This window comes from Fusarium keratoplasticum, chromosome 12 (assembly GCF_025433545.1).
Source record: "Fusarium keratoplasticum isolate Fu6.1 chromosome 12, whole genome shotgun sequence".
Lineage (NCBI taxonomy): Eukaryota > Fungi > Ascomycota > Sordariomycetes > Hypocreales > Nectriaceae > Fusarium > Fusarium keratoplasticum.
This window is the reverse complement of record NC_070540.1, coordinates 2,227,841-2,254,751: the sequence shown is the minus strand read 5'-3', so window position 1 is coordinate 2,254,751 and position 26,911 is coordinate 2,227,841. Positions and strand designations below refer to the sequence as shown.

Here is a 26,911-nt window from a genome sequence, read left to right as displayed (position 1 = left end):
GATCTGGACGAACGGCTCATCTTCCTATAAGATCGCAGCAATGCCCCATGTGCCCGTTACAAGTGGCCATTGCCTCCCTGCTGTTTGGGCGACCGAGCTTGAGGGAACTTTTCAAAAAACCCCGTCTCACCGGAGGCATGGCTAGAAGGGGCCAACGGAGCGCCTAAACAGGGTAAGCTTAACCCCAGCTGGTGCCCGGAGTCGGACGGATCCCGGCCAGCGCGAGCCCTGGGACCTGCTAACCGTGTTTGGAGACCGACGGTGGATCTCTCTTGATGGTGTTTGGTAACGGCGTGGGCAGTCTAGATTTTTTTCACAGAGGTCTTGTCTTGTCTTGTGTGTGCGTGCGTGTGCCAAGATGCCAAGCCAGAAGATGGAGATTTGGGCACGCACGAAACAATGTACGTGCGAAACCTACGTACGAGTTTCTAGATGAAGGATGGAGTTTCTTGGTCAACTAGGAAAAAAATATGACAAAAAGGACCAGGCAAAGACCACCGACTGAGCAGTGTCTTGCCCCACGTGTCCATCATTGCTCGTGTGTGCGTCCCTCCCTTTGACTTTAAGCATAGTTTTTGCCTCGCATCATCAATCATGCCTAAATTGAAGCTCTTCGGGGAGCTAGAGCTAAAAACCAGCGCTGTATCCTCACGCACGCGACGCTCTCTCTCGTCAAGCAGGGGCTGCGGCTCCTCGGATCAAGCACAACTTCTGGGCGATCGACAAGACTTGACCAAGACGGCTCCACGCGACTTGGCAGATGGGAGTGTCTGCCTGGAAGCCTCGCCATTGGATCTCGACCCTGGTGATGGTGTCTGATGGCGGACGCCGTGGCGAAGCCACACCCACACCCCCCCTGTACAGCTTCCGACGAGCACTGACCCAATCACGAAGCGTCTTTAGCTTCAGATCTTGCCCACGTGTGGTGTTGAACGAATCTCATAGGGTTATGCTTAAATGTACCACCCGGGGAGCACACTGACAGGGGAACGCCCAATGCGGCAAACCAGCACGCTTCCCACTGCTGCGTGGCTTCGGCGCTGGGTGTCTACACCAAGTAATCGGTAGCCAGATCGTCTCACCGAGGGCATTTTGTCTCTGCTGCAGTGCCTTCTCGACTGCGGGTAGCGTCCGAGGTGGGGGTGGTATCGACAGTCCTGCAGGCAAAGCTCCAGTGCCCCCGAGAGTTTAAAAGAAGCTGTCTGAGACCCTCGATTTATCATCTTCTTCTTGCTCGAGCATCCCTTTCTTCTCCATCCACCATCAGCCGCACACCCTCATTCGACTGCTTGGCTTACTTCTTCCTTCTTTCCCGAACCAAAAAGCCAAACCAGTCAAGATGGTGCTCGAGGATTACACCTACGTCTTTGCCCTAGGCACTTGCTTCGCCCTGCTCGAGGCCTACAACAACGGTGCCAGTAAGTAGCTCCCCTCTACCTCCCCTCCTCTCACCCCGGCGCCTATGACGCATCACACCCATCGACACAATTCACTAACATCTCCCCCCTCCAGACGATGTCGCCAACGCCTGGGCTACCAGCGTCTCATCGCGCTCGGTTACTTACCGAGGCGCCATGGTCCTCTGCTGTATCTTCGAACTCCTCGGTGCCCTCACAGTCGGCGCCCGAACCGCCTCGACCATCAAGAACGGTATCATCCCCATGGAGGCCTTCCGTGACAACGCCGGTGTCCAGCTTCTCGCCTTCGCCTGTGCCTCCGCCGGTGCCTCTCTCTGGGTTATGTGGTGCACCCGACACAACGCCCACGTCTCTTCGACCTACTCTCTCATTTCCTCGCTCGCTGGTGTTGGTATCGCTACTGTCGGTGCTAGCAAGGTCCAATGGGGCTGGAACGGCGGCCAGGGTCTCGGTGCCATCTTTGCCGGTCTCGGTATGGCTCCCGCCATCGCCGGTTGCTTCGGTGCCATCATCTTCATGCTTGTTAAGCTTGTTGTCCACGTCCGCAAGAACCCTGTCCCCTGGGCTGTCTGGACCTCTCCCTTCTTCTTCCTGATCGCCGGTACCATCTGCACGCTCTCTATCGTCTACAAGGGTTCTCCCCGCCTTGGTCTCACTGAGAAGCCCGCCTGGTACATCGCCTCCGTCACCCTGGGTGTCGGCTTCGGTCTGTTCATCCTGTCTGCCATCTTCTTCGTCCCCTTCGTCCACGCCGTCGTCATCAAGCGCGACTACACCCTCCGCTGGTGGGATGCCTGGCAAGGACCCCTCCTGTTCAAGCGCCCTGCTCCTCCTGATGCTGAGAACGCCCGTGTTCCCAACTACGCCGTTATCCAGCACGATGCCGAGGACGACCAGGCCTCCAACCAGGACTCCGAGACCCAGTACGACCCCAAGAAGGGCAGCAACGACGATGAGATCACCCCCGCCCACCCCGCCCACGAGGTCACCAACGAGAAGCACACCCTCAACCTTGCCGAGTCTACTCAGGAGGGCTACCAGCGAATGCTCCGTGAGAACACTGAGAAGCATCACGCCAAGCTCCGAAAGTCCCGTGGTCCTCTTGGCTGGGCTATGCGCACTCTCCACGCCAACCCCATCGGTGCCGGTTCCATCCACGAGACTCACAACCTGATCGCCATCGTCAAGCGTATCCCCGCCCAGATCGTCGTCGCTCTCCTCTACGGTGCCCACTACGACATCCACACTGCTCAGATCGGTATCGAGGGTACTCCCGAGGGTAAGCGCATGGCTCGCGTCTACGCCAAGGCCCCCAAGTACTCCAACGAGGTCGAGTATCTGTACTCTTTCGTCCAGATCATCACTGCCTGCACTGCTTCTTTCGCTCATGGTGCCAACGATGTCGGTAACGCTGTCGGTGTCTGGGCTGGTATGTACGCTGCTTGGCACTCTGGCAAGCCTGCCGAGAAGAAGGCCGATGTCCCTCTCTGGCAGATTGGTATTGTCGCTGCCACCATTTGCATTGGTTTCATCACCTACGGATACAACATCATGAAGGGTAAGCATCACCCCGCTATATACTTGAAACTTCCACTAACGGACAATAGTTATGGGTAACAAGATCACCTACCACTCCCCCAGCCGTGGCTCCTCCATGGAGATGGGTGCCGCCATCACCGTCCTCGTCTTCTCCCAGTACAAGCTCCCCGTCTCCACCTCCATGTGCATCACTGGTGCCACCGTTGGTGTCGGTCTCTGCAACGGCAGCCTCAGCGCCGTCAACTGGAAGCGAGTCTTCCTCTTGGTCTTCTCCTGGATCATGACCATCCCCATCGCTGGTCTCATCGGTGGCTGCCTCATGGGTCTTGCCCTCAACGCCCCTCACTTTTAAACCTACACTCTATCCTCTCAACCTTTTTGAGCTTGAAGCTCGGTCTCTCTTTTAGAACGCCACGGAGAAGTGGCACAGTACACATGATATGAAATTAGAAAAGCGGGCTTGATATGCATAGAAAGATACCGAGGTCGGAATTTGTTGCCAGTATTTACTTTAAGACCTTTAATTGACGGAGTTGAAACCCCGAACAATGTTGCCTGAAGATTCCGTGATATTTTGTCATTTCACAACCATTGCGACGGCAGAGCAAGATCTCGGCGTCGCGCTCTGTTTTCGACTTTTCAACAGTTGGTTCAAACAAACCACTTAGCCAAGTAGCCAGAAAATACATATTAGAGCAGTGGTCAGCTGGTTTAGATACGTAGCACCGTGTACAATGCTGCAAACACGATGTAGCTGCTACGTTGGCCTGCCTCGAGGCTGCACACGACATGATACTGAAATGGGATCATCCCCATGTCTACTCAACCGACGCCTATGCGTCCCTGAATCACGTAGTATGGCAAACTCTTGGCCCTTCCTTTCATGCAGAATATCGTCCTTGGCAAGCCACCCAAACCCTTGCCCCGGGTATCGTAGTGTCACCCTCACACCCCCTCAAGGTTGCATCTTGGCGACCTCCCACCGGTTCCTTGGCATCAGCTTGGCACAGGTGAATGTATCTTCCAAGACGCTCCCCTGGACTGACACACGTGAGCCTTGCAGGGAGGGGAAATGTCATGGTTTAGTAGGCCAAGAGTTTCTGTCGAATGATTACCCCTAACCCGACATGGCATACGCACACGTGCTCGTCTTTGACAGATGCTCGGCACTAAGATGAATAGAACTTTGTAGCTTTTGAAAGATAAGCTTAGAATAGTCCTATTACTCTCGTATGCGTGCTAGTTGTTGACCTATCTTATAGTCGCTTGAGCGATTAGGCAAAGACCAAACGAACTCGGCCAGTCTTGCCAAGAACGCGACCCTCACCCCGTGAAGACTGGCGTGATCCTTCCGGGACAGGGATTAATCATTCTTGCGAGTCATTTGTTCGGGAAATCCCACAAATGTTCACCGAATACACCCAAGATCCTTGCATTTGGGCGTTCGTCTGAGGGGGAAGTTCAAGTCGGTCCTTAGAGTTACTCGCCACACTTGTGTGATGAAGCCGACAACCATTGGATTACACAATCACATCCGGTGCATCCGGATCCTTGAGTCTAAGGGTAGAGCCAACGTGTGTATGTGGCCTTGGATACGCTGTACGTTGGTAGTTCCACACGCTCAGAGCAATCCCGGCTTTCAACAGCCCTTCTCGTCCGCACCAAAAATTGCCAAAGAGCACAACTAGCGACTAAGAAACTTGATAAGGTTATTATTAGAAAAATCCCTATGGGTACAGATACCTCAAACAGCTAGGCATTCTAGAGAAGAAGGGACTCCTCAGCATCAGCCAGTGTCTTTGGAACCTTTTAGCACGCAACGTATCTCTAGACTTAACAGAGGATTTCTTCTCTTACTAAAGAGCTTTGCCAGAGGAATTAGACAAGCTGATTTTTTGAGTCTCCCTAGTACTATCCTTCAAGGGACATACGTAGCCTCAACAGGAGCTCCTTGTGCACCTTGGATAATCTGTGGGGGCCATGTCAAATCCTCATGCCACTCCGTCTCATAAGAATACTCTCCGCTGCCAACGACAACATCAATCCCGGGCAGAACTATCCGCGCTTCGCCGTTTGGTGGAATCGATACACTCGTCTTCATGACGTTGGATTCACACCTCCAAAACACACAGTACGGCCCTATGGGTGAGTCGTACGTGGCCCGAGCCCATAGGATTGTACCACCAGGCCGTGGACGGATGATGGCAGACTCCCAACCAGGCGTGGCCGAGGACAAGCCAGCCACGTATGCATGAAGAAAATGGCACACAGCACCCAGAGCATAGTGATTGAAAGATGTCATTTGGCCAGGATTGATTGACCCATCGGGGAGCATGGAGTTCCAGCGCTCCCACTGCATAGCACGGTCAGGAAATAATGGCAATATGTTTGCGGCAAGAGACGGTACTTACAATCGTTGTTGCGCCCATCGTGATAGGATACAGCCAGCTGGGACAGTCACGTTCCTGCAGCATCCTATATGCTGTGCCCATCATGTCGATATTGGCCAAAGTAGGTAGGATGTGCGGCGTGCCCACAAACCCGGTGTTGATCTTGAAGGCCTCCCATCTGGTCAGCCAGTCAAGTCTAGACCGCGCAGTCTGTATTTCAACCTCGCTATCCAGAAGGTTAAAGTGGAGAGCCAGGACATAGCTCGTCTGCGTGTCTGAGGAAAGCCTTCCCTTTGGCGAAATGTACTCGTCTCGGAACAGCTTGCGTAACCTCTGCGCGTCTTCTCGGTAGCGCTTCGCATCTTCTATCTCACCCAACCGACCAGCGACTTTGGAAGCAACTTCGGTGACATGAACCAAGTAGGCGTTGGCAACCAAGTACGGGTCAGTGGGTGTGTGCCCGGGAAGAGCAGGCGGAGATCGAGGGTCAAGCCAATCGCCGAACTGAGGCTTTTCAGTGGAATAACACCCCCGCTTGTCACGGGGAATCCCCTTGTCGAGCCACAGTTTCATACTCTCCCATTGCTTGCGTAAATGCTGTTCATCCCCGAAAAACTGGTATAGATCCCATGGTGTGAAGATCGCAGTGTCACCCCAAGCTGCCATGGCCTGCTTTTCATTATGCTTGGGAGGCATAGGGATGGAGGGAACGACGTTAGGAACAACCCCTCCTAGGTCTTTCTGATCGGCCTCGACGTCCTGGAGCCAGCCTCCGATGAAGGCCGCAGTATCGTAAAGAAAACTTGCTGTGGGGGTGAAGACCTGAATATCGCCTGTCCAGCCTAGCCGCTCGTCACGTTGGGGGCAATCCGTAGGGACAGAGATAAAGTTTCCCCGCATCGACCATATTGTGTTTTCGTGGAGCTTGTTGACATGATCATGGGAGCATTCAAATGTTCCAGTCCTGCGAAGATCGGAAGAAACCACGATCGCTGCGAAGTCGGAGAGGCTGCAGGCGTCGTAGCCCGTCACTTCAGCGTATCTGCATCGAGCCGTTAGAAGGAGCGAATACCACGAGTGACGAATGAAAGCTCACCTAAAACCATAGAATGTAAACTTTGGTTCATACCCGCGCGTCTGACCTCCCAGGTGTATCACGGTGCTCGCCTTGGCCGTTCTCAGTGGTCTCGTTCCTAGTTCACCATGCTCCATGACTTCTGCATGTCGAATGGTAACAGTTCCTGTCCCAGGAATGTCGATATTCACCCTCAGCCAACCAGCCAGATTCTGCCCAAAGTCTAGGACCTTCTTTCCGCTCGATGTTGTGATGATTCTTTGCGGCTGCAGCTCCAGGACACGACGAACAGGAGGCGCTTCAGGCGCTATGAAAACGGCTCCTGGAAACGGAAGAACCTCAGCAGTAGGGTAAAGCTTGCCGGAAGATGCCTGAGGAGTGGACCAAAACGGGTCATGTTGTCTGCTGTCATAGACTTCGCCGTTGTAAATCTCGGAGCTGAGGACAGGACCGTCGACGAGGACCTCCCAGGTGTGGTCAGTTCGGCAAATGACCTGGCCATTCGCCTCAAGCTGACCCAGAAACCCCAACCGGTCCCCCCATATGTTGGAGACTCCTGGGCGTCCGAGCCTTCCAGCAAACCAGCCTTCACCTAGATACACTCCGATCGTATTGTGTCCTGGAAGCAAATATCTGGTAACGTCATACGTCTGGTAGTGTAGTCGGTGTCGATATGACTGCCACCCGGGAGAAAGCACTTGATCGCCAACCACATGACCGTTGATTTCCACTTGATAGATACCGTGGGCGGTGGCATACAAACGAGCAGGGCCGCCGTCGTATGCAAAGGTCTTCCTCATGCGAAATGGCGGCTTAGGCTTGTCGGCATCTTGAGGTGGGCCACTTATCAAGCTTGCCTCCCAATCGCTTCGCTTCAAGAGGGCAGCCTCGACTGTAAGCTCTGCCCAGCCAGTCTGCACTCCGTTTGTACCAGTGGCTCGTACACTGACGTGGACGGCTTCTCTTGAAACCAACGCCGAGGACGGCCACGGTACAAGTGAAGATTTAGACGAATCAATTCGGAAAGACTCTGTTCTTCCTCGCCGTTTGATGGCAATCTCATAAGATGACTGCTTCCAGTCGCGCACAGTGGTTGCGGAGAATCGCCACGACAGCCTGGGGGCAGGATGGAATATCCCGAACCCGTCTTGATAGTGTTCCGCCTTTAGCTCGGCGATGGTGATTTCTTTCGTGCATGACGGGAAGTCTTGACTGAGGTCTCCCATGATTGTGGACTGAAAGGACAAGACAACAAGGATACGGGTAATGTCGAGGCCGTTAACGGCAGAAAAGAAGGACAAAAAAAGGGGGCAATGAAAGGATAGGAAATGGTCTGAATAATCTCCGAGACTCAAGTTCAAGCGTAGCCTGCTTTATAGTTGTGGGTATGGGGGACCTATCTGAATACTGGAGACGTAATTAAAAACGGGTTTGAATCTCGGAGAGTCGACGGCGGACTCATACCTGGAGCTTGTGGTCCTATTGCGGGGGAAAGGGGACCGAGCTGAATACGGAGCCCCATAGAAACCCCGACTCCGTCCCTCGGTGATCGAGAGCGGAGGTCGGAGCGGAGGAATTGTGGATCCGCGGTCCTGGACCAGGCCGTCGGAATCACGCGTACGCATTCCAGGAACTCAGCCTCTCGAGCATGCTAGTCGGGGATGTAGAATTCATGGTCGTGATCTAGTACCCTGCATTAGTCGCATGGCGAGTAGCCCCGGCATCTCCTACGAGATGTCTTAACATCTACAAGGTGCTTCGGCTGCATATGGATGAATGTGATCCGGGCACCCCTGAATCTCTCCCTTAGGTAAGAAATTTCACCGTAGTGTTTCTTAATCATGCTTTAGGCTATCAATGGCAATAGTTACACAATGAGTTTGTGCAACGTTCAGACTGAGCCGCCAGAGCTAACCGTCGTAGGGTTACACCAATTTTGAGCATCTTGAATCAAGGCACTAGGAAACTCCAGTCCCTCACTGGCTTTAGAATCCAACCTAGATAGAATGTCGAGCAAAGAGCTAAAGAGCACTTCGGCCTGTGTCCTGATTGTTGCGTTATCTGAGTTGTGAAGAAGTTCAAGCAATATGGCACCTACGCGCCTGACCTTGTCCACCTACCAGAACGCATTAGCTATGGGAGATGAATCAGAGAAAAAGACTTCACAGACCGCTGTCTCTCCTTGTGCCGCGATGCATATGAACGGAGTGCCCTGCAGGTCATCTAGGAAATCCCGTATGATCTCAAGCTTTCGACTTGCCCAAGAGAGTGGGCTCTCGCTGAGTCCAATTACCATCAGAAGGCCGTGGTCGATGCATGTTTGCAATATTAGCAGTCTCATGCAGTGGAAGATTGTCATTATATTGCTCCGCTGCGCCCAGAAACAGGTCGTTTTGTAGGCCCGAACGCTTTCGTGAACATCTGGATTTTTGTCTCCGTCTGGCCGTCGAACCCACGGTGGCACTTCATTGACCAGCGCTGTAAATTTGAGATATCTTTCGATCAGGGAATCCATCTCTTGATCGGTTCTATCCGAACTTATCGTAGATGGCGAGTTCGTCTCGGCGTGTCGTGTGTGACTGGCAATATCGGTTATAAGGTTAGCTGCTGCTGCTGAGATTCTCCGTCGAAGGTGGAATCCAACAAAGATGCGAGATTCGAGATCGGCTTGATTCACCTCTCGGGAAGAATCGAGAAATGGCACCACCTCATCACCTCTCTCTTGAAGGGTGATGCCGCCGCATATCCTCTCATCAATGATGGGCGGCCGAGTTTTGAAAGCGACTTGAGTCTTTTCAGCGAGGTATAGATGCCAGAAGTTGATGCGAAGGAGCTGAGACTCGATCTGGGAAGGGCGGGAAATGGAGGTCTCATCGAACAAACGCATTCTCTGCGCAAGGCAGCAAGCCTCTGTATGGTAGTGCCAGGAGGCACCCACCTTTCCAGTGGTGTTTTGGGCGTAGGATGAATGCCACATTCGAATCGTGAGTGAGGTCGAATCAGGATGCTCCAGATCATAGGCTTCGTAGACCCTCAGCATTGACTTGGAGGCTTCGAAGAATATATCAGACAACGATTTCGGATTTCGGAAAAGGCTCTCAGGGACAACCGAGATAATATGGGCACATAGCGCCGTGATGAGGGTGAAGCGCCTCAACAGCTCCATGAGCGTAAGGGTTTCGGGGCCGGGACTCTCCGTAGAGGGACAGTCTGGGAGTTCGTCTCCAAGAAGAAGAATACCGGCTCTGAGTGTTGGTTCATGGGCGATCGGGGTGTTGGGAAAGAGGAATTGCATGAACAAATCGATACATTCGTGTGCCACTTGCTCTATGTTGCCAGAACGACCCTGTAATGAGTTGAATCGGGACATGAGGCGTCTTCTGATATGGAGAAACTCGTCCCAGAAGATGCTCCCCAGTGTGGATGTGACGGAGCAAGGCGAATCGACGAATGTATGAATAACTGCGGGAACGGAGCTCATCCTCGTCCTCGTAGAACTGTCCCCGAGCCCGTCGCCCCGTACAGACACTGGCGCGAAGAGCAGCGGATCGTGACCAGAATCTCCATGTCCCTGGTTATCCACGCAGGACCGTCTTTGCGGAAGGGTCTCGGGGGCATCCGTGGGGCGTTTTGCAACTCGTGGACCGCGTCGTCGAAGGATAGTTCGGCGCTCGCAAGGGATGCCGGAACGGCTGCACCGAGAGCAAGGATCTGCGCCGTTGCATTTTACTTTGCGTCTCTTGCAGTGATCGCATGCATGTGAGCTGACCATTGTCCGGGTGACAAAATTGAGGGGAAATGCCTCATGGAAGAGTCCGAGATGCGGTGGGTAAATCGTGTTGAAGCTGGAATCGTGTGAGTAACTGCAGGAGCAACAAACCGAACTACCGAGGAGCGGGGGACGGGGTAACTGCGGGGCCAACAACCAAGAACCACAATTGTTCCGCCCTGTAACTTACAGTCTTGGTGCAAGTTCTGACCAATGATGCTCTGAGCAAGATGCGACCAGTATCACACTACTTGCGCCACAAGTTCGCTTGCGAGTAAAAAACTTAACTCAACCATATGTATCCCAACTCAGGGGATCACTTTCCCCACGTTGTAGCCATTTCCCCGGGACATAAAGTAGGTAAGTAATGTTTGGGGTTGCGGGGAAGTGTATGGGGCATCCGAGTGGTCTAGAACCTTAGCTGGTCTTGAGGTCACTGGAGGCATAGTTTAAAAGACTCGGATGCTTCCTCCTTCCCACCGAGATTGTCTTCAGGCAGAGTCTTCATCTCATTCGAGTAATTCCACTCAGCTTTTCTCCCAGCCAGAGCCCTCGTTGCGTTCAACACCCTGACCGTCACAATGTCAACCGGCATACTGGATAACGACAATGACATGTACGCCAAGCCTGGCAGTTCGGTGGGCTGCGTTGAGAGGCATGAGGGCGTTGCCCTCAAGTCGAGCCACGACAAACTTGGCCTACGAGCTTCCGCATGGAGGTTTCGAAAGGTAGCGTACTCACAACCCCCTGTCTGGCTTGCCTGAGCTTACTCTGTTACAGGCTGTTCTTGTTTGCAATCTTCTTTGTATTGCTGCTGCCTGTGATGGCTTCCAAATCAATCTCAATGGTGAGTTCTCAGCATCCTGACTTGTTGAACGAACGGCCTGTACAGATCTAACCACGCACTAGGAAATATTATTGCCAACCAAGGGTTTATCAACCACGTCGGATTCCTGAACGATGAAGGAGAATATGTGCTGAAAGCTCAGTATACCGCTCTCTGGGGCGCTCTGCAGTCTCTGGGTCAGATCATCGGCATGCTCTCACTCAATCCTGTTTCAGACAGGATTGGACGCAAGCAGACATTGTATGTTCTCTGGGTGATGCTAGCAGCGGTAAGTTTCCAATCAGACGAGATTCCTGAAAGTACAGGAATACTGACATTCCATCTAGTCTATTGCTATCGAAACCGTCGTTCGTGACTGGAAGGATTGGGCGGGAGCCAAACTTCTAGCTGGAGCCGGGATTGGTGCACTCCAGGCGACATTGCCCGTCTACATCACAGAATGGTCTCCTGTCAATATCCGAGGCGCCATGGTACTCACTTATGGATTCTGGAACACCATCGGCAACTTCTTGGCTCCCATGATTCTCACAATCATGCATGCCGTCGACCCGCTGGATTACAAAACTCCCATCTTGACTCAGTGGGGCTTCCTAGGCCTGATGCTGCCAATATTCATTTGGCTTCCAGAGACCCCCGGTAAGAGACCATGCCTTCCATTGTTTGGTTCCTGCGAAGCTGACTGATTTGTAGCCTACTATGCGGAGAGGGATCAAGACGAGCTAGGCAAGAAGACACTGAAGCGTGTCAACGGTCGCGTGCAAGATTACGACGTCGAGACAGAGTACGCCATCATCAAAAACACGATACTTGAGGAAAGGAACCTACGAGAGGAACATGGGCTGAACGACAAGTCTTTTGCCGACATCGTCACAACCTATTTGGCTTGCTTCAAGGGCTCTAATGCTCGCAGGACCCTTGGCGCCGCTCTGCCGGCCTGTGCCCAGCAACTGACCGGTCTTTCTTTCTTAAACACCTACGCAAGCTTATTCTTTAAGCAGAGTGGCTTTGACAACGCTTTCCTCATATCCACCATTTTGAGTAAGCTTCTTGCAACCACCTCCCAGAACTTGACTAACCTTATCCCTTTGCAGCTATTATCCAGCTCGTCTCCGCATTGGCTTTGATCCTCATTTCCGACAAGGCGGGTCGAAGAAGTCCTACGTTTGTCTCTGTTATCGGCTGCTCGTTGAGCATGATGGTAGTCGGAATCCTCGGCTTCGTAAACAAGACGACGCCGATTCAAAACCTCCTCATCTTTGTTGCTTGCGTTTGGGCCTTCTTTAACAAAGCTCGTAGGTCATGTCCAAATGTTCCAATCTTCCCATTTGTTAACCTTATTCCACTAGTTGGCAGCATCGGATGGGCTTTTGTTGGCGAAGTAGCGTCGCAAAAGCTTCGCGCTCGTACTGCCGGCGTGGCAGCAGCATCGTCGGTTGTTTTTGGTCTCACCTTCAACACCACAGTTCCTCTCATGTGTAAGTTGGCGTGACTTGATGAATAAGGGGAAAAAATTGCTAATTGGTTGAACCAGTGGACACCAATGGTGCTGACTGGAACTATAAAACAGCATGGCTGTTTTTCGGCACTGGATTGGTGACTACTCTTGTTGTCTACTTTTATGTGCCCGAGCCTTCGCAGCGGAATCCAGCCGAGATGGATGAAATGTATGAGAAACATGTCCCTGCTCGAAAGATGCGCAAGTACGTTACCGATGTGCAGAGAGCTGCCCATGTTAACGACCACCCAACTGCGTAATCACCTCTAGCCATACGCACGATAAAGACCTGATGTATCGAATGGAGCGGATGAGAGGCTGTTGGGTGCTTAGATTCTAGCAGATTGAGGACAGTGGGGTCATGGGTCTGAGATAATCTCCCTGTACTCACTGAGATAAACGAGAGAAGCAGGGAACTGCCCACGCTCATAGAATAGCCTAGGCAAGAGGAGCGCACTGTATGAAGGAAGAGGCCATCTGTTTTACCCATCGCAGACCCTGGTGTCTCCTGCATTGTTTGGCCTTATCTCATTCATCAAGTAGGTCTGATCACTTCCGAATTGAGTAGTCCTCCACTTGCCTAATTGGGATCCTGGAGATTGGTTTCAAAAGACGCCAGGGAGTCACATGGTCCAGGCCTTTAAAGAAATTGCCTCAGTGAAAGCTACAGGCATTTGTTGTATGTCCTGCACTCATCAACGGCTATGCGGCAGTGGCTGAAAATGCTTAATGCACCTTAACCCTGCGCATGGGGAAAGGATGGTCATGCTGGTCGACTTGACCGGACAGCGAAAGGCATATGATGAGAGTCAGTCCTTGTCTTGACGGCTAATTGGTGACATTTTGAGATTAAACGTCAAAATGAAGACCTGTGCCAGCACACTGGGTATTGGGTTTGAAGTCTAGGTAATCGCTGTCCATGAACAGCCACGCCTTGGCAGTCAAGCTGCTAGCTGCTAATGGTATCAAACGTTAGAAGCAAAACGCAAAGTTGTAGAGGGATACCTGTGTCGTTTGCTGGTGACGGCTCTCAGGACCGTCCACCTTCGATTCAGGAGAGCGTTCGATGAGTATTGACTGAACACTGTAGATGATGGGTGGCAACGCGGCCTAACGACTGCCCGTCTTACTTCACCTTTAATTTATGCTTGGTTTCTGAAACGGACTTCCCACACTCGTAGGGTGGGGATCTTGCAGGGGTCTCGTCGGGTTGAGGTAGATGTCAGGCTACTGACATATAACAGGGCGTCACCTGGTGCTTCCATGGCAGTGTGGCACGATAACTAGACACAAGTTATTGTTATCAAAATGCGATTGATACTGTCTCTCCTCACTGTAGGCGCTTCGGCTCTACAATCTGGAACTTGCGACTATAGCAAGAACAACTGGTATGATGGCGAGACATCTTGCATCAACCCCGATCAGACGGCTTCAGTCGACTTCACCTGGCCTCCACTATTCTCCAAAGGGGCCAAGTTTGTCTACGCGGTTGACGGGATCAATGGCACCGATATTTCCGACATTGAACCTCTGATGGACCCCAACAAGGTTAAAGACCGAAAGGCGACATTGGTGGGATGGTGGCTCGAATATGACTCGATATCACTCAACAACACCGACCTCCTCATGCTCACCGAGATGAATGTGTTCTTTACGAACACCACAGACAAGATCGGAGGGGGACACAATGGATGCGAAGGTCTTCTTGGATCAAAGTGTCTTGAGAAGATTAACAGTACCCTTCGCGAACTGTGGGATGACGATCAGCAATTTGGAGCACCCTTGCTGAACCTGAACGATGAAGCAGACTCTATTCTTGAGGTTTGCCCGAAGGACTTTTTCTCGACCTGGGAGAAGCTGCAACCTCGAATGGACACACTCAATCAAAACACGGATTTTAACACAATGCGTAAGTTTTCTTGCTCTATTGCTTTAGCTTTCAGACACTGACATTGATGTCTAGTGCTAGCCTCCGAAGCACCACCAAAAGCCAGGCCTTGGGATCAACACAGTACCGATGCTGCCTTGCCCTCTGGAAACAGGTCATTCACCTACTCAAGAACCATGTACGACAAGAGAGAGCTTGCGTTCCAAGAGCGAAAGGCGGCTGTGGCAATCTTGATGCGCTATCCCGCACGAGACAGTGAAACAAACGATGCGGTGAGGAATACAACAACTGACGACATTAGTGTTGAGTTTGTCTGCACCAAGCTGAAGGAGACGAGCTCCGATGACAGCAATGAAGATGACGACAAGACTAGCAGTCAAAATTCTGATGACAAGGATGCTGCTGGTAGTGTCCACGTGCCGGGGGCTGTTTTGTCGGCCATGGTTCTCGGCGTGTTGCTATGGGAGATGGTTTAAGATTGCACGACCAACAATTTCGATGAAGGTGTTCGAGGGGCTGGATGGATATATAGTAGTAAGGGTGCTACAATAATTACACCATTTTGTCAATACTACCCTGTTACCCTTAAAACAGTCTGACCATAGTCGGTGGTCTCTTCCATGTGAAGATAAGGGCAAGTCGACTCGAACCCTCCAGTGATCTCCTTAATGTTTTACGTCCCTCTCACACGAGCCCATCATAACAGTCGCCTGCAACATTGGTCACTTATTGCCGAGACGACAAAGATGACGGTAGAACCTGCTTGAAAACTCATGTGCTATCGGGCCCAATCTCATCGAGCCTCATCCGAGAGTAAGTGCCAGAAAAAAACATAACCAGCGGTATATAACAGCATATAGTTCCCTGAGTAGGCATGGAAAATCACTAGATGACCTTTGAAAGATTGTTATGCAATCTAGTCAGTTGTGTTATCATTCCCAGCTGGCAGATAGCAAGTGGGTCATGAAACAACCAGATACCTACCTATATGAAGGTTCTAACTTATCCTCTCCTAATGATGGCTGAGGAGACATAATAGGAATAGTAAAAGAGATCTGAAGGATCCTTTTTCGTTATAGAGCCAGGTTCAGTAGTTAAAATATCGTGTTCAGATTTATTTACAAAATTTGAGAGGCCTTCGATTCTTTGCCGTTCTCGTAGGTCGGTTATTTTCTGACTTGCGAAAATAGGATGTATAGGGAGGCGTAAATGCAATGAGTGACGCACATGAAAAAGATCGCCATCACTGAGCTCGCCCGAAGATTACCGGTCTCGCTTCCTAAATATTGACGATTACCTACAGTACGTCCCTTCACGCTTGGACGATCAATGTTTTCAAAACACATGCGCGACATGCTCGTTGCAGCAAAAGCCCATTTGACCACAGTACCGTAAAGGTATCGTGGCGTCTCGCGTCATCCGCCGATCTTCCTCTTGTCTCTGATATGCTTCTTGGCGTTCCTCGGGTAACGATAAGAATTGAAAGGTTGGCTGGGAGCGGCAGAGTCCGTCCGTAGCTCCGGCAATTCCCAAAGCTTTCCCTCTTTCCTCGATGCTCCCCAGGACGGATGTGTCAAAGATCTGCGGCAGCTGAAAGTGAGACAAAGCTCGTGAAGGACATGTTGACGGCCTGGAGCTTTGGATTGGGCCACCCCCCCAAGACATGTCTTGGGGGCTTTGGATTGTAGCGAATTAATTTTCTGTTGGCAAGAAAATCAGCCTGCTGCGTGATTTGGGTCTGGCTTGGTACTTGGAGACTTGTATCAATGACAGGTATAAAAAGGGAAGAAGGCCCCGAGAAGGTCTCATTCAAATCATCACCTTCCAAACAATTTCGATCAAAAGCCACTTACTAGTCCCTGTTTTTACTATCAATATGGCCGACCGCGTGGTACGTCATTACGACTTTTGCCTTCGTTTAAGCTGGGTCTGACTGTATTCGCAGAAAGTTCGCTATGCCTACAACAGTCTTGAAGACTTTGAACAATTCAACGAGCAACTGAGGGAGTAGGTGTTACTTAATAGTATCGTCAATTTCGTCTAACATGTTTCCCTACACAGAATCATCCAGCAGGACACTGGCGAGGAGGCCTGGATCGAAACTAGGTCGCTGCCTCCCATTGGGTTTTCCCCGTAAGTACATTGGCGTCTAGCCTTGGCTAGGTTCGTAGGCTAACCGGAGACTACATACAGACCCCTCAGTGCTGAGGGTGTTCAAAAGCTGAAGGGACTTTCTGGCGTGAGAGTCGAAGAAATTCCGGATGACGAATGATTCAGTCAACCGAGGTAACCCGTAGCGTAGAAGATGAATACTATGAGGAAATGACAGGTCTTTGACGATTCGCAATGATTCCTGTGACTACGTTCGTTTATAATGCGTCAATACCCTTTTTTCTTTCCTGATTATGGCGGAAGTCCTCTTTTACAGAGGTCGCTGAGAATATGCGGTTCACACAATGGTCCACCATGGACTCGGGCCCTGGAGGCATTGAGCCGAAACCAATTTCCATTCCCAACGTTCTATAAGTTGAGTCATGACTCCTTGACGGGTCTTTTTTCAGCAATTACACGCCACGTAGTCTGCTAAGCTTCTGAAAAACAATTGGTAGTTAATTGATCCTTGAGATCCATCTAGTGATCCAACAGTTCCGTATGGCATGGCTGAGTCGTCCCGCAATCGCATTTACCCCTGCCTCTGTTTCGCGGCTTCGAGTAATTCATCCAACGCCCTCTTGTCACCCTCTTCATTGCTGCTAGCTGGATTCAACGTGGCATCCTCGGCCGCCATCTGCTCCTCCCTCTCATCATCCAGTTCATCTTCGGGCCAGGCCTCTGAAAATTCCAGCAACTCACCGTCACTCTCTGCCTCGATCCACGGACTCGGCAAGATCCATTCACTAAACGAAATATACCGCTGGGGCGAAACTCCCTTGTTGAAAGCCTTGGAGTCGTTATCGACGACTCCATATGTCTGGTCGTAGAGACGAAAGTCGACGAGATTGGATAGGCTAGTTCGGATAGAGTCAAAGACAGTCTCCCAGGTGGCAGAAAAGGTAAAGACTCTGGCATTATCGGCTTCGTGGCCGAAGGCACCACGGGGCCAACTCTTCCAGTCGTCTGTCCGTAGGCCCCATTTTTCGATGCTCTCTTCTTCTACGAGGAGGTGCGAGGCGATGCGGACGTCTTTCAGGTGTAGGCTCTTTAGTGTCCTTTGAGCGTAGACCCAGTCCATGTGATCATGGTGCCCAATTACAAAGTTTTCCAATGTCAAAGACTCGAGTTTAGGGAATAAAAGATTGCGACCGTCGAACTGGCCTGGGACGGTACCCCATTCTTGGTCGAACTTCAAAGTGAGAGCAGTGAGATTTTTAGTGATGGGTGCAAGCAGCTCTATCTGCAAAAAAGGCTCCTGGAATTGGTCAGTATCTATTATTTATCTTTGGACTTGTGCTCAGATCTTACAAAAGTCTGACGTTCGTCTTTGTAGACGTCACGGTCAGGACCATGCTCGTTATACTCGGTCGCTATGGACAGGTGCAGCTCGTTGACATCCTTCATGACATTCCTAAAGGTATTCGACTTTGTGGCATCTGGGAATGGGAGATTCTGCAGGTTCTGGATGGTGAGAGATCTGACAGCGGAATTCTTGGGATTGGCGGCTCGTTTGTCCAAAACTCCAAAGACGGCTTTGAGCGTGTTGATGCGCGATTCGGCCTCTTCGACATGATCCGAGAATGGATGTTTATCGGTGATTCCTTCACATCGATCGCTGAATCGAAGTTCAAGAGCTTCCAGATGTGGGAGCTCGGTGATGCGGTTAACGGCGGTCTCAAAGGCGGGATATTGGCCATCTTTCTCTTCCCAGCGCTGCCAGACCTTGTAGTCTCGCCTCAATGCGAGATCATCGGGAGTAGAATGAATGATGACGTGATGGACTTGTTGTGCCGCGTTCTGCAGGTTGAGAGAATGATGCCATGATTCGAAATCTTCACCTTTGGGCTTGGTGTGCGCAAGAGTCAAACTCTTGCAGAGCGGCATTGCGAAGGTTGTGAGCGCCCTCAGATGTACGGATATGGGTTGGATGCTCGACATGTGTCTAGAGTCGCGAGGTTTTAACTCTGAACAAATAGAACTGTGAAAAATCTGAGCGAGGCAACAGGATTTGTAGGCAGCAGTTTAAGCTCTGACCACGGTGTTGTGTTGGTTCTGGCTGAAACAGGGATGTCCCGAGTTTGCGCCGGACTCGGCGTCAGAGGAGAGAGCCTGTAGGTTGAATCGACCAAACTCACATGATCAAATGCATTATACCTACATCTCGGTTGGCGAATGTGCAATGATAGTACTTTCTTGGAAATATGAGACGCTCTCTCAAGCTTGACGGGAGTACGAAAGGCATCGTCTGCTGCGCCCAAGGTGTGGCGAATAGATAAAATGTAGCGGAAGCTGTGAAGTGCAATCAATATGAGTGATATTCTCCATCTTGTTGTAAACAGCAAACGGGGGTGCCCGATGAGCTCAATCGACAGAGCGTGGTCCTTTATTTCCAATCCACGGCCGAGACAATGCCAATCTACGTAGGTGAAAGCGTTGCAAAAGTCCTTTCGTCGCCTTTCCTTCTATCAAGTCACGGGCTAGAATATTGCGACTCCGTTCGGTGGGCTAGCAACACCTCCAGGCACCTATTGTAACCAACATTAGCAATCCTCCTCGCCATCTGGATGCTTCTCTGACACGTACCTTTAACGGCATGCTGGAGAAGAAAAAGGACCATCGGCCACGTTTCTGACACTCCTGACTCAGCTGCTCTAGATCAAAAAGCTCGCCGATTGGCATCCCCCATCCAGCTAGGAGCCACTCGTGTAGCCAAAAGTCTTGGTTCTGACAGGGCCATGCCTCCATGGACGGATGATCACCTGCCACAGCCGCAAAGGACTGGTCCCATAACCATCGCAGCGTCTCCTCCGAGGACTCGATACCGATTGCGGGTGGAGTTTTGTGATCTGCTAGTGTCTTGCATTCGTCGTCGGATAACTTGTCGTAGGCGCGCGTCCAGCCTGTTCTGATAAAGAGAATGTCACCCTCTTCAAAGGTGGTTCCCTGGCTGCTTGCGACTTCTTTGAGGGTTGAAACTGTTATCGAGTTTGTTTCGAATGCTTTGATCTCAATGTTTCTGGCGTCTGCCCATGCTGCGTAGTCCAACAGGACTCCGCGTCCGACGATGCCTCCTCGTTCGACCCATGCTACGTCAATCAGCCAGTGTTTCTTTGAGGTTCGTTCGCCCTCGTACCTTGAGTCCCGTTGACAGTTGTTGAGAGAATGTCATCAAGCCTCTTTCCGTTAAACCACAACTTCTCCTTCTGGTACGCATAATGACGGAACCCATCCCACTGTGAGCTACTCTGCGTGTTGAAGGTCAAAGTGTCATCATTAACAGCGCGCGGGGCCTTATTCTTGATATTGTGCTCAAAAGGTGCCCGACCAAAGCAAGGTCTCGACATTCGATTCAGAGGCCAGTCGGTAGAAACTCGCACACCATCTCGAATTTCTGCCGCTGCTTTTGCCGTCTTCTCGGGGGTCAACAGGTTAAGCATTCCGCACTCGTCTTTGTCACCAAAGAGGCCCCAGGCATTGCCATGTGGGCCATCTTTTCTCAACGGCAAGGAATCGAAAGACGGTTTGGTCGGCATTACGCGTATACTGAATGTTGCTCGTGCTTTGATGTTGAAACAAAGGGCTTCCAATTTGGGCTGGATTATGAATCAATTGTAACCCCGCCTTTTGAGGGGAAGATGGGTATCATCCGATGGTTGATCTAGGAAAAGCAGGCTCCGATGATAGGACAGGAAAATGCTCCGTCTTGGCATATCCGACGTCCATTTCCGACCAACTAACCAGTTTAATCACCGTTAACTCGTCCGTTTCCCCTCAACCTCGGCGTAATGCGAATCTGTGTTCGGCGTCTAAAAGGCCGAACCCCTCTCCCTCTGATGATGTAACCCCCCTCAGTAGAGTGACATCCCCACGCTGTCACAAAAAGTATTTCCTTAGCAAGGTTTAGTAAGTAACGCGTGTATTGGTGCGCATGTCTATTGCACTCCTAGTCGGGCGACACGGTGTCTTTTGATTCGTGGAAGCTCTCGTGTCCCTGGCCAGGTCGACTTGGTCAAGGCTTCAACTATATGCCTCCATAGTCCCCAGATCTGCGAATGCAACATGGATGATTGCCGCCCCAATGGCTCTCCAGTCTTTAACGTTTCTGACTGGGCCGGCAATACGACCTCTTGTGATCATCGGCGGGTAGCAGGCATCTCCGCATAATACGACTCTGGGAAAGACTAATCATATGGATACGGAGAGTTATTAAAGTCCCATGTCTGCTGGTCTGCGATTAATCTAATCTGTCTTATCCACGGGCATCTATCAATCTATTCACCCTACCATGGTCTTGATCAAACCTGCTGCCCTTTATGCGGGCGTAGCAACCATCCTTCCCTTCGTCCATGCAGCAGCCGATGTATCTGCCAAAGCCTTCGACCTGAGCGAGGTGACTCTCACCGATAGTCGTTGGATGGACAATCAGAATCGAACCTTGACCTATCTTCTTTCCATTGATCCCGATCGTCTACTCTATGTCTTCCGCGCCAACCATGGCCTAGACACCAAGGGCGCCCAGAAGAACGGAGGCTGGGATGCACCAGATTTTCCCTTCCGCAGTCACATCCAAGGCCACTTCCTCACAGCCTGGTCGCAATGTTACGCCACTCTCCGTAATGAGGAGTGCGGCTCCAGAGCTACCTACTTTGCCAAAGAACTTGGCAAATGCCAGGCAAACAACGAGAAGGCCGGCTTCACCGAAGGATATCTCTCTGGCTTCCCAGAGTCTGAGATCACTGCTGTTGAAAAGAGGACTCTGAACAATGGCAACGTCCCTTACTACGCCATCCACAAGACCCTTGCTGGACTCCTCGATGTGCATCGTCTTGTTGGAGATGAAGATGCCAAGGATGTCATGCTCGCTCTAGCTGGCTGGGTCGACACACGCACCAAGAAGCTGACCTACGATCAGATGCAAGCCATGATGCAGACCGAGTTTGGCGGCATGAATGAAGTCCTGGCTGACATTGCCTACTATACTGGAGACAAGAAATGGCTTGAGGTCGCTCAGCGCTTCGACCACGCTACCATTTTCGACCCTCTGGAGAAGGGTCAAGACAAGTTGGCAGGTCTGCACGCCAATACTCAAGTGCCTAAGTGGATTGGTGCCATCCGCGAGTACAAAGTCTCTGGTCTTCAGAAGTACCTCGACATCGGCCGCAACGCCTGGGACTTGACTGTCTACAAGCACACCTACGCCATCGGTGGCAACAGCCAGGCCGAACACTTTCGAGCACCTGATGCCATCGCCGAGTATCTCGACAACGACACTTGCGAGGCATGCAACACCTACAACATGCTGAAGCTGACACGGGAGCTTTGGGTCATGGATCCTAGTGACGCCTCGTTCTTTGACTTTTACGAGAATGCTCTGATGAATCATCTTTTGGGACAGCAGAACCCCGAGGATCATCATGGACACATCACGTATTTCACCCCTCTCAACCCCGGCGGTCGTCGAGGTGTTGGTCCTGCCTGGGGTGGTGGTACATGGAGCACCGACTACGACTCCTTCTGGTGTTGTCAAGGATCTGGTATCGAGACCAACACCAAGTTGATGGACTCGATTTACTTCCACGATGACGAAACACTTTATGTCAACTTGTTTACTCCTTCGCAACTCGACTGGTCTGATCGCAAGATTTCTGTCACTCAGAGCACGGATTTCCCTGAGAGAGATACCACCACGTTGAAGGTTGGTAGCCAGGGTGAGAACAACGAGTGGACCATGGCAATCCGAATTCCTTCGTGGACCTCCAAAGCTTCAATCAAGATAAACGGCAAAGCAGTCGAAGGTGTTGACATCGAGTCCGGCAAGTACGCCATCATCAAGCGCAAGTGGTCTTCTGGTGATGCCGTCACGGTGACACTCCCGATGAGCCTGCGTACAATCGCTGCCAACGACGATGCGACCACGGCAGCCATTGCCTTTGGACCTGTTATTCTATCGGCAAATTATGGTGACTCAAAGCTTGACGCAGTCCCAGAGATTGATCTGGGAACTGTGAAGCGACAGGGCAAGGAGGGGTTGAAGTTTGAAGCCACTGCAGATGGAGAAACCGTTAGCTTGAGCCCGTTTTACGATGCTCAGGGGTTCAACTACAACGTGTATTGGAAGGTCAAGGGCGAGTTGTCTTGAGTGTTCGGATGCGAGCGTAGTTAGGAGTTAGTTGATGCTCATGATGTGCCCTTTTAAAGTAGGAGCCTAGCAAGAGATTCATCGCTGATAATGGTTCACATATGTTCCTGTGAGATAGTCCAAAGTGAGCTTCTACTGCAGGCAGCAGAAGGTTTAAAAAAAAAGGCCACTGTGTTAGCATTGGGATATGATGCGATGATTTGTTGACAATGTATTCTTTGTTATAGTTGAAGCCCAGCCCTTGATGGGTTAACTGAGCTAGAAGATCGCAGCGTGAAGCTCCTCTCGGTGGTCTGTTGATGGCGGTGAGTACCTCGATGTTACATAAGGGAGGGGGAAAATGGAAGAAGATATTGTGCCTTGCAACGGTCAGTCAATGGTTGCAAGTCTCTATGTACATGTGTCCTGGCCTGAAAAACATACTACACTGCACCACCAAGCAAAGTGCAATATCTGAGGAGAAAATAACTCGACACTGTCGCCACGGCGAAGAGCGGAGTTAGGCAAGTACCGGCCTAGAAAGAAAGGGAGGCACCACTACTAACAACACACGGAGAGAATAATCCCAATCAACATCAAACTCATTTCCAATCCACGTCGTTGGCTTACGGTCAGCCAGATGTCCTGCACCTGCCTGGTTCATATCTGGCCGTTCATTGAACCATTTCGCCTGGCGAAAGATCTCGTCCCCAACGTACCTGCCTCTCTGAAAAGACTGGATCCGTCATTGAATCAGCTTCTGTTCTAAGGGCTTAACTAGAAACCTGTGCCTACCTTGATCTCTGCTTCTTCAAGATTTCGTTCTGTGGAAAGAAAACAGCCAAATCGTGTTCGTTGATCGACGGTACCGATGGTTTGTTCGGCGTCAAAGAGCTTGATGTGCACAGTGAGCCCGAGAGATCTAAAGACCGCAAAAATGGCGGCATCGACGCCTTTAAGGGTGCAGATAGCGCTCGTAGTACTCTGTACCAATAAATGTCTCAGGGTACTGGTACGCGCACCAGTACCCGATAACCCCACCGTACCTAAGTAGATGTAGGCATGAGAGCATGGCTTTGGTCCTTTCATAGATAGCGTAGAGTGCTGAACCTGGTGTTTTGGCTTGAGATTGGGTAAGGCCGTCAAGGTAGTCGGCAACCCAGAGTTCATAAGTGAGCGTGACGCGATGTCCGGCTGTAACTGGCAGAACCTCATGCTCGCAATCGCTGTAGAAAGCAATCCATCGAATACTCGGAGGATAGCTCCATTTAGGTTGCTCGAGGCCTACAGTCTCCCTTCCCTTCGAGACAACGCGCAATTGGCCGCCTAATTGCGACATGACATCAGCGGGCCTTGAAACATACTGGCGCCATCTGGAATGGATGCTACTTACCTTCATACGTCGTTGGCAGTGCTACCACGAGCGAACCAAAGTGAGTGTGCCCACGGGGAGTATCGACGTGCGGTTTGAACATGCCTGATGGGGCGGAATACACGTTCAGCTTATAGAGCTTGGCCAAAACACCCCACCGATCCACGGCTTGTTGCTTTCCCGCTCTGACGATGCTGGGCAGGAGTTTACGGCCAATGGCGTCCACAATGCCACAGTCGTAAGGGTTAAAATTGGTTGCAAAGCAGCTGGCTTCCATCGCCCCGGCCTTGCGAATCTTTTCATCCAACACATCTTTGCCGTCGCGTCCGAAAGTGGCGGGTCGGCAATCTTCCACCAACTCATCCAGACTATTTTCCCAAGGCTTTGGAGTGGTGTAGCGGCCGGCGAGAGTAAGGCGCTTGCCTACTTTGCCCGTATGCCAGAATATGGCAGGCTCGGGGCATGTTGGCTTTTCTGCCTTGTCAAACCTATTAGGCTTGGTGTAGCTGATGTTAAGGGATCCGCTGCAGGAGAATCCGGCAGTAGCATCGTACTGCGTGATCGCATCTTGGAGCTGGGTGAGTAGTATCTCCCCGGAGGTTTGGTTCTGACAAAGCTGCACATCAGTCATGGTGGTGTGTTTAGGTGCGAGAAGGGCGTATGCCAGAGTAATCGACTGTTTAGACTAGACCCTAACGTGCATGGTTTAATATACTAATGAGGATGGAAGAATCCCTACGTATCCCGGACTTTAGAAGTTGACCTGATCTTGACTCCGTAGATTGCCGGCCTCCGGCAGTCAACCTGCAGCTCATCATGACGTCAAAAACTTCTCGTTCCCTGCTTTAATTACCCCTTCAGCAGGAAATGGACAGCAGCATGTCTTATCTTGCGTTGATTTTACTTCTTGAGCTGCGGGAGGCCGACCACCCCTGTTTGTCCACTACTTCATGAAAGTATTCTCATGATTAGCTTTCGCTTGTCAGCGGCTTTACGACCAATAACCGTTGCCGTTTCACATTTCATTTGCGCTGCAACCCTTGCCTGTTGGAGTTGGAATCGGCTCAATTAATAACCCTTTGCTAAGTTAATATGTATGACGACCAGTCGGCCTCCCGCAGAAACGGTGGGCCTCCTGCAGCTCAAGATTAGGTCTGTTAGGAGACAGTTACATTGGCGGAATCATTATTGGGGCCAGGCATTGGTCCACTCACAGGCCGCCACAAGACGTTGTCGTGGGGTAACTAACAAAAAGACATGACTAGATCTAATGGTAAGCACTCGCTGCATGCTTGCGACTGGAAATATTCTACCCATATATAAATTAGATTTTGCAGTCAATATGCACCCTATGAGGTACTAAATGTACGCGAGTGACAGAAGCGATAGAGATTCCTCGACCAAAGTTTAATGCAGATATTCGGGCGATAAAGGAGTTTAACAGCATTGGTAACAAGCAATAGCACGGTGCCCGCTATGCTCCGAATCTTAAAAGACCTGGTTTTGATCCTTCCCAGCCTGCTATTTCCCAGACACAAAGGACAGATTGCTCAGCCCAGAGTCCCTTATAAGACTGGTTTTTAATGACTGGTTTTTAATACAGGCCAACAATGATTAGGCCAGCCACCACAGCAGCCGACAAGACAGGTACTGCCTGCTGAAGGCCAGTGTTCCCATCATCATTATCACTTCCCTGATCATTACCATTGCTGTTCGAATCATCGCTGTCATCATCGGAGTTGCGTCTATCCCCGTCACTGCCGCTATCCTCACTATCGTCATCGTCATCGTTGTCCCCATCGTTGTTCGACCCAGAACCCCCTGTAATCTCAGCAGCGAGATTACTACACACGCTCGATCCAATAGGAATAATCTCTGAAACCAGCGGCTCATCACTGCATGCTGTCCACACCTGTCGGTAATCGGGGATCTGGTCACTCTGCCACTCGGTGTAGCTAGATGCCCATGCCGTAAAAGCGCTGGCCGAGTCGCGCTCCGTGATGGTTGGGAGCTTACAAGGGTCTTCGGTGTTATACATGCGACCCAGTGCAAAGGCCATAGCAATGTTGGAGATGGACCTGTCGGGGACGGGGGCGTCGGTCGCGTCGGCGGCGAACGACGATATAACGGTCGCGCATGCTGTGCCGATGCCGAGGCTCTCTAACGGCGGTTCCGAGACGACGCCGGTCTCGGTTGGGATTCGAGTCTGGGCGGCGGCCTGTAGGGCGGCGCTTGCGACGAGGAGTAGCTTAAACGTATGCATTTCCCGTTGAGCAGTATGTATAGTTGACAAGTTTCGACAGCTCTTGTCAGCTGTGTGGAACGAATGGCTGGCGATTAGAACATGCACGTCTGACAACGACTGTTCGCCCTCTTTATGGGCATTGGACACCTGGTCGCCAAGACGTGGAGAAGAAAGTGTTCATTCCCTGTCGGGCAGGAATACACTATAACAGGGCGCAGGGCCAAGTCAATAGCCAAGAGATAACTGGACTTGAGGCAATAAATGTCCAATCCGAGTTGTTGCTTTTTGCCTATTGCAACCATGCCAATGCTTGGTGAACAGTTGTCGAGGCTTAGCCCGTGGTGAGAGGGTTGCCAAGTGCGTAATCTCGGGGTAAAATCTCTCCGTTTGTCATTTCTTCTACTTAAATAAAGGCTCCAGGTGAAGGCGGCCCTGCATGGCCCTGGTTTGTCTCTCCTTGGCGAGGCCCGGCTCCCCGAACACAAGATGAGGGGTTGGAGAGAAGCATTCACGACGGTGGGAACTCTTCATAACTCCTAGATCTTAAGCTAACATAATATACCTCTCCCTAGTCCCCTCAAACGAGAGACCAGCACCGTAC

The 26,911-nt window shown here is 51.2% G+C and overlaps 9 protein-coding genes and 1 pseudogene across 10 annotated transcripts, besides 1 other annotated feature; 4 read left to right on the top strand and 6 right to left on the bottom strand.

Annotated features, from left to right (window-relative positions):
* Positions 1 to 1,339: 1,339 nt before the first annotated feature.
* On the top strand, positions 1,340 to 3,309 carry NCS57_01436300 (Phosphate transporter; the record flags this gene model as incomplete). Its single annotated transcript, XM_053063967.1, has 3 exons — positions 1,340 to 1,418; positions 1,513 to 2,976; positions 3,026 to 3,309. 3 exons carry the CDS (start codon positions 1,340 to 1,342, stop codon positions 3,307 to 3,309), a joined length of 1,827 nt encoding a protein of 608 aa, XP_052907300.1.
* Positions 3,310 to 4,875: 1,566 nt separating this feature from the next.
* NCS57_01436200 (Alpha-L-rhamnosidase) lies at positions 4,876 to 7,648 on the bottom strand (the record flags this gene model as incomplete). Its single annotated transcript, XM_053063966.1, has 3 exons — positions 4,876 to 5,310; positions 5,369 to 6,389; positions 6,444 to 7,648. The coding sequence occupies 3 exons, from the start codon at positions 7,646 to 7,648 to the stop codon at positions 4,876 to 4,878; spliced, it is 2,661 nt and encodes an 886-aa protein (XP_052907299.1).
* Positions 7,649 to 8,313: 665 nt separating this feature from the next.
* Positions 8,314 to 9,792, bottom strand: NCS57_01436100 (uncharacterized protein; the record flags this gene model as incomplete). Its single annotated transcript, XM_053063965.1, has 2 exons — positions 8,314 to 8,538; positions 8,593 to 9,792. 2 exons carry the CDS (start codon positions 9,790 to 9,792, stop codon positions 8,314 to 8,316), a joined length of 1,425 nt encoding a protein of 474 aa, XP_052907298.1.
* Positions 9,793 to 10,772: 980 nt separating this feature from the next.
* On the top strand, positions 10,773 to 12,793 carry NCS57_01436000 (MFS domain-containing protein; the record flags this gene model as incomplete). The annotated part of the gene is made up of 8 exons (XM_053063964.1): positions 10,773 to 10,919; positions 10,972 to 11,038; positions 11,101 to 11,306; positions 11,365 to 11,674; positions 11,729 to 12,076; positions 12,130 to 12,330; positions 12,385 to 12,513; positions 12,570 to 12,793. The coding sequence occupies 8 exons, from the start codon at positions 10,773 to 10,775 to the stop codon at positions 12,791 to 12,793; spliced, it is 1,632 nt and encodes a 543-aa protein (XP_052907297.1).
* Positions 12,794 to 13,841: 1,048 nt separating this feature from the next.
* Positions 13,842 to 14,897, top strand: NCS57_01435900 (uncharacterized protein; the record flags this gene model as incomplete). Its single annotated transcript, XM_053063963.1, has 2 exons — positions 13,842 to 14,442; positions 14,497 to 14,897. 2 exons carry the CDS (start codon positions 13,842 to 13,844, stop codon positions 14,895 to 14,897), a joined length of 1,002 nt encoding a protein of 333 aa, XP_052907296.1.
* Positions 14,898 to 17,104: 2,207 nt separating this feature from the next.
* Positions 17,105 to 18,459, bottom strand: NCS57_01435800 (uncharacterized protein; the record flags this gene model as incomplete). Its single annotated transcript, XM_053063962.1, has 2 exons — positions 17,105 to 17,830; positions 17,884 to 18,459. 2 exons carry the CDS (start codon positions 18,457 to 18,459, stop codon positions 17,105 to 17,107), a joined length of 1,302 nt encoding a protein of 433 aa, XP_052907295.1.
* Positions 18,460 to 19,052: 593 nt separating this feature from the next.
* On the bottom strand, positions 19,053 to 20,132 carry NCS57_01435700 (annotated as a pseudogene). Its single transcript has 3 exons — positions 19,709 to 20,132; positions 19,159 to 19,661; positions 19,053 to 19,100 (listed from the first exon to the last, which is right to left on the bottom strand).
* Positions 19,053 to 20,132: a sequence feature.
* Positions 20,133 to 20,860: 728 nt separating this feature from the next.
* On the top strand, positions 20,861 to 22,714 carry NCS57_01435600 (uncharacterized protein; the record flags this gene model as incomplete). Its single annotated transcript, XM_053063961.1, has 1 exon — positions 20,861 to 22,714. One exon carries the CDS (start codon positions 20,861 to 20,863, stop codon positions 22,712 to 22,714), a length of 1,854 nt encoding a protein of 617 aa, XP_052907294.1.
* A 934-nt stretch (positions 22,715 to 23,648) lies between these two features.
* Positions 23,649 to 24,696, bottom strand: NCS57_01435500 (Fe2OG dioxygenase domain-containing protein; the record flags this gene model as incomplete). The annotated part of the gene is made up of 2 exons (XM_053063960.1): positions 23,649 to 24,019; positions 24,087 to 24,696. The coding sequence occupies 2 exons, from the start codon at positions 24,694 to 24,696 to the stop codon at positions 23,649 to 23,651; spliced, it is 981 nt and encodes a 326-aa protein (XP_052907293.1).
* Positions 24,697 to 25,659: 963 nt separating this feature from the next.
* On the bottom strand, positions 25,660 to 26,424 carry NCS57_01435400 (uncharacterized protein; the record flags this gene model as incomplete). The annotated part of the gene is made up of 1 exon (XM_053063959.1): positions 25,660 to 26,424. Exon 1 carries the CDS (start codon positions 26,326 to 26,328, stop codon positions 25,660 to 25,662), a length of 669 nt encoding a protein of 222 aa, XP_052907292.1. The 5' UTR covers positions 26,329 to 26,424.
* Between the last annotated feature and the right edge of the window lie 487 nt (positions 26,425 to 26,911).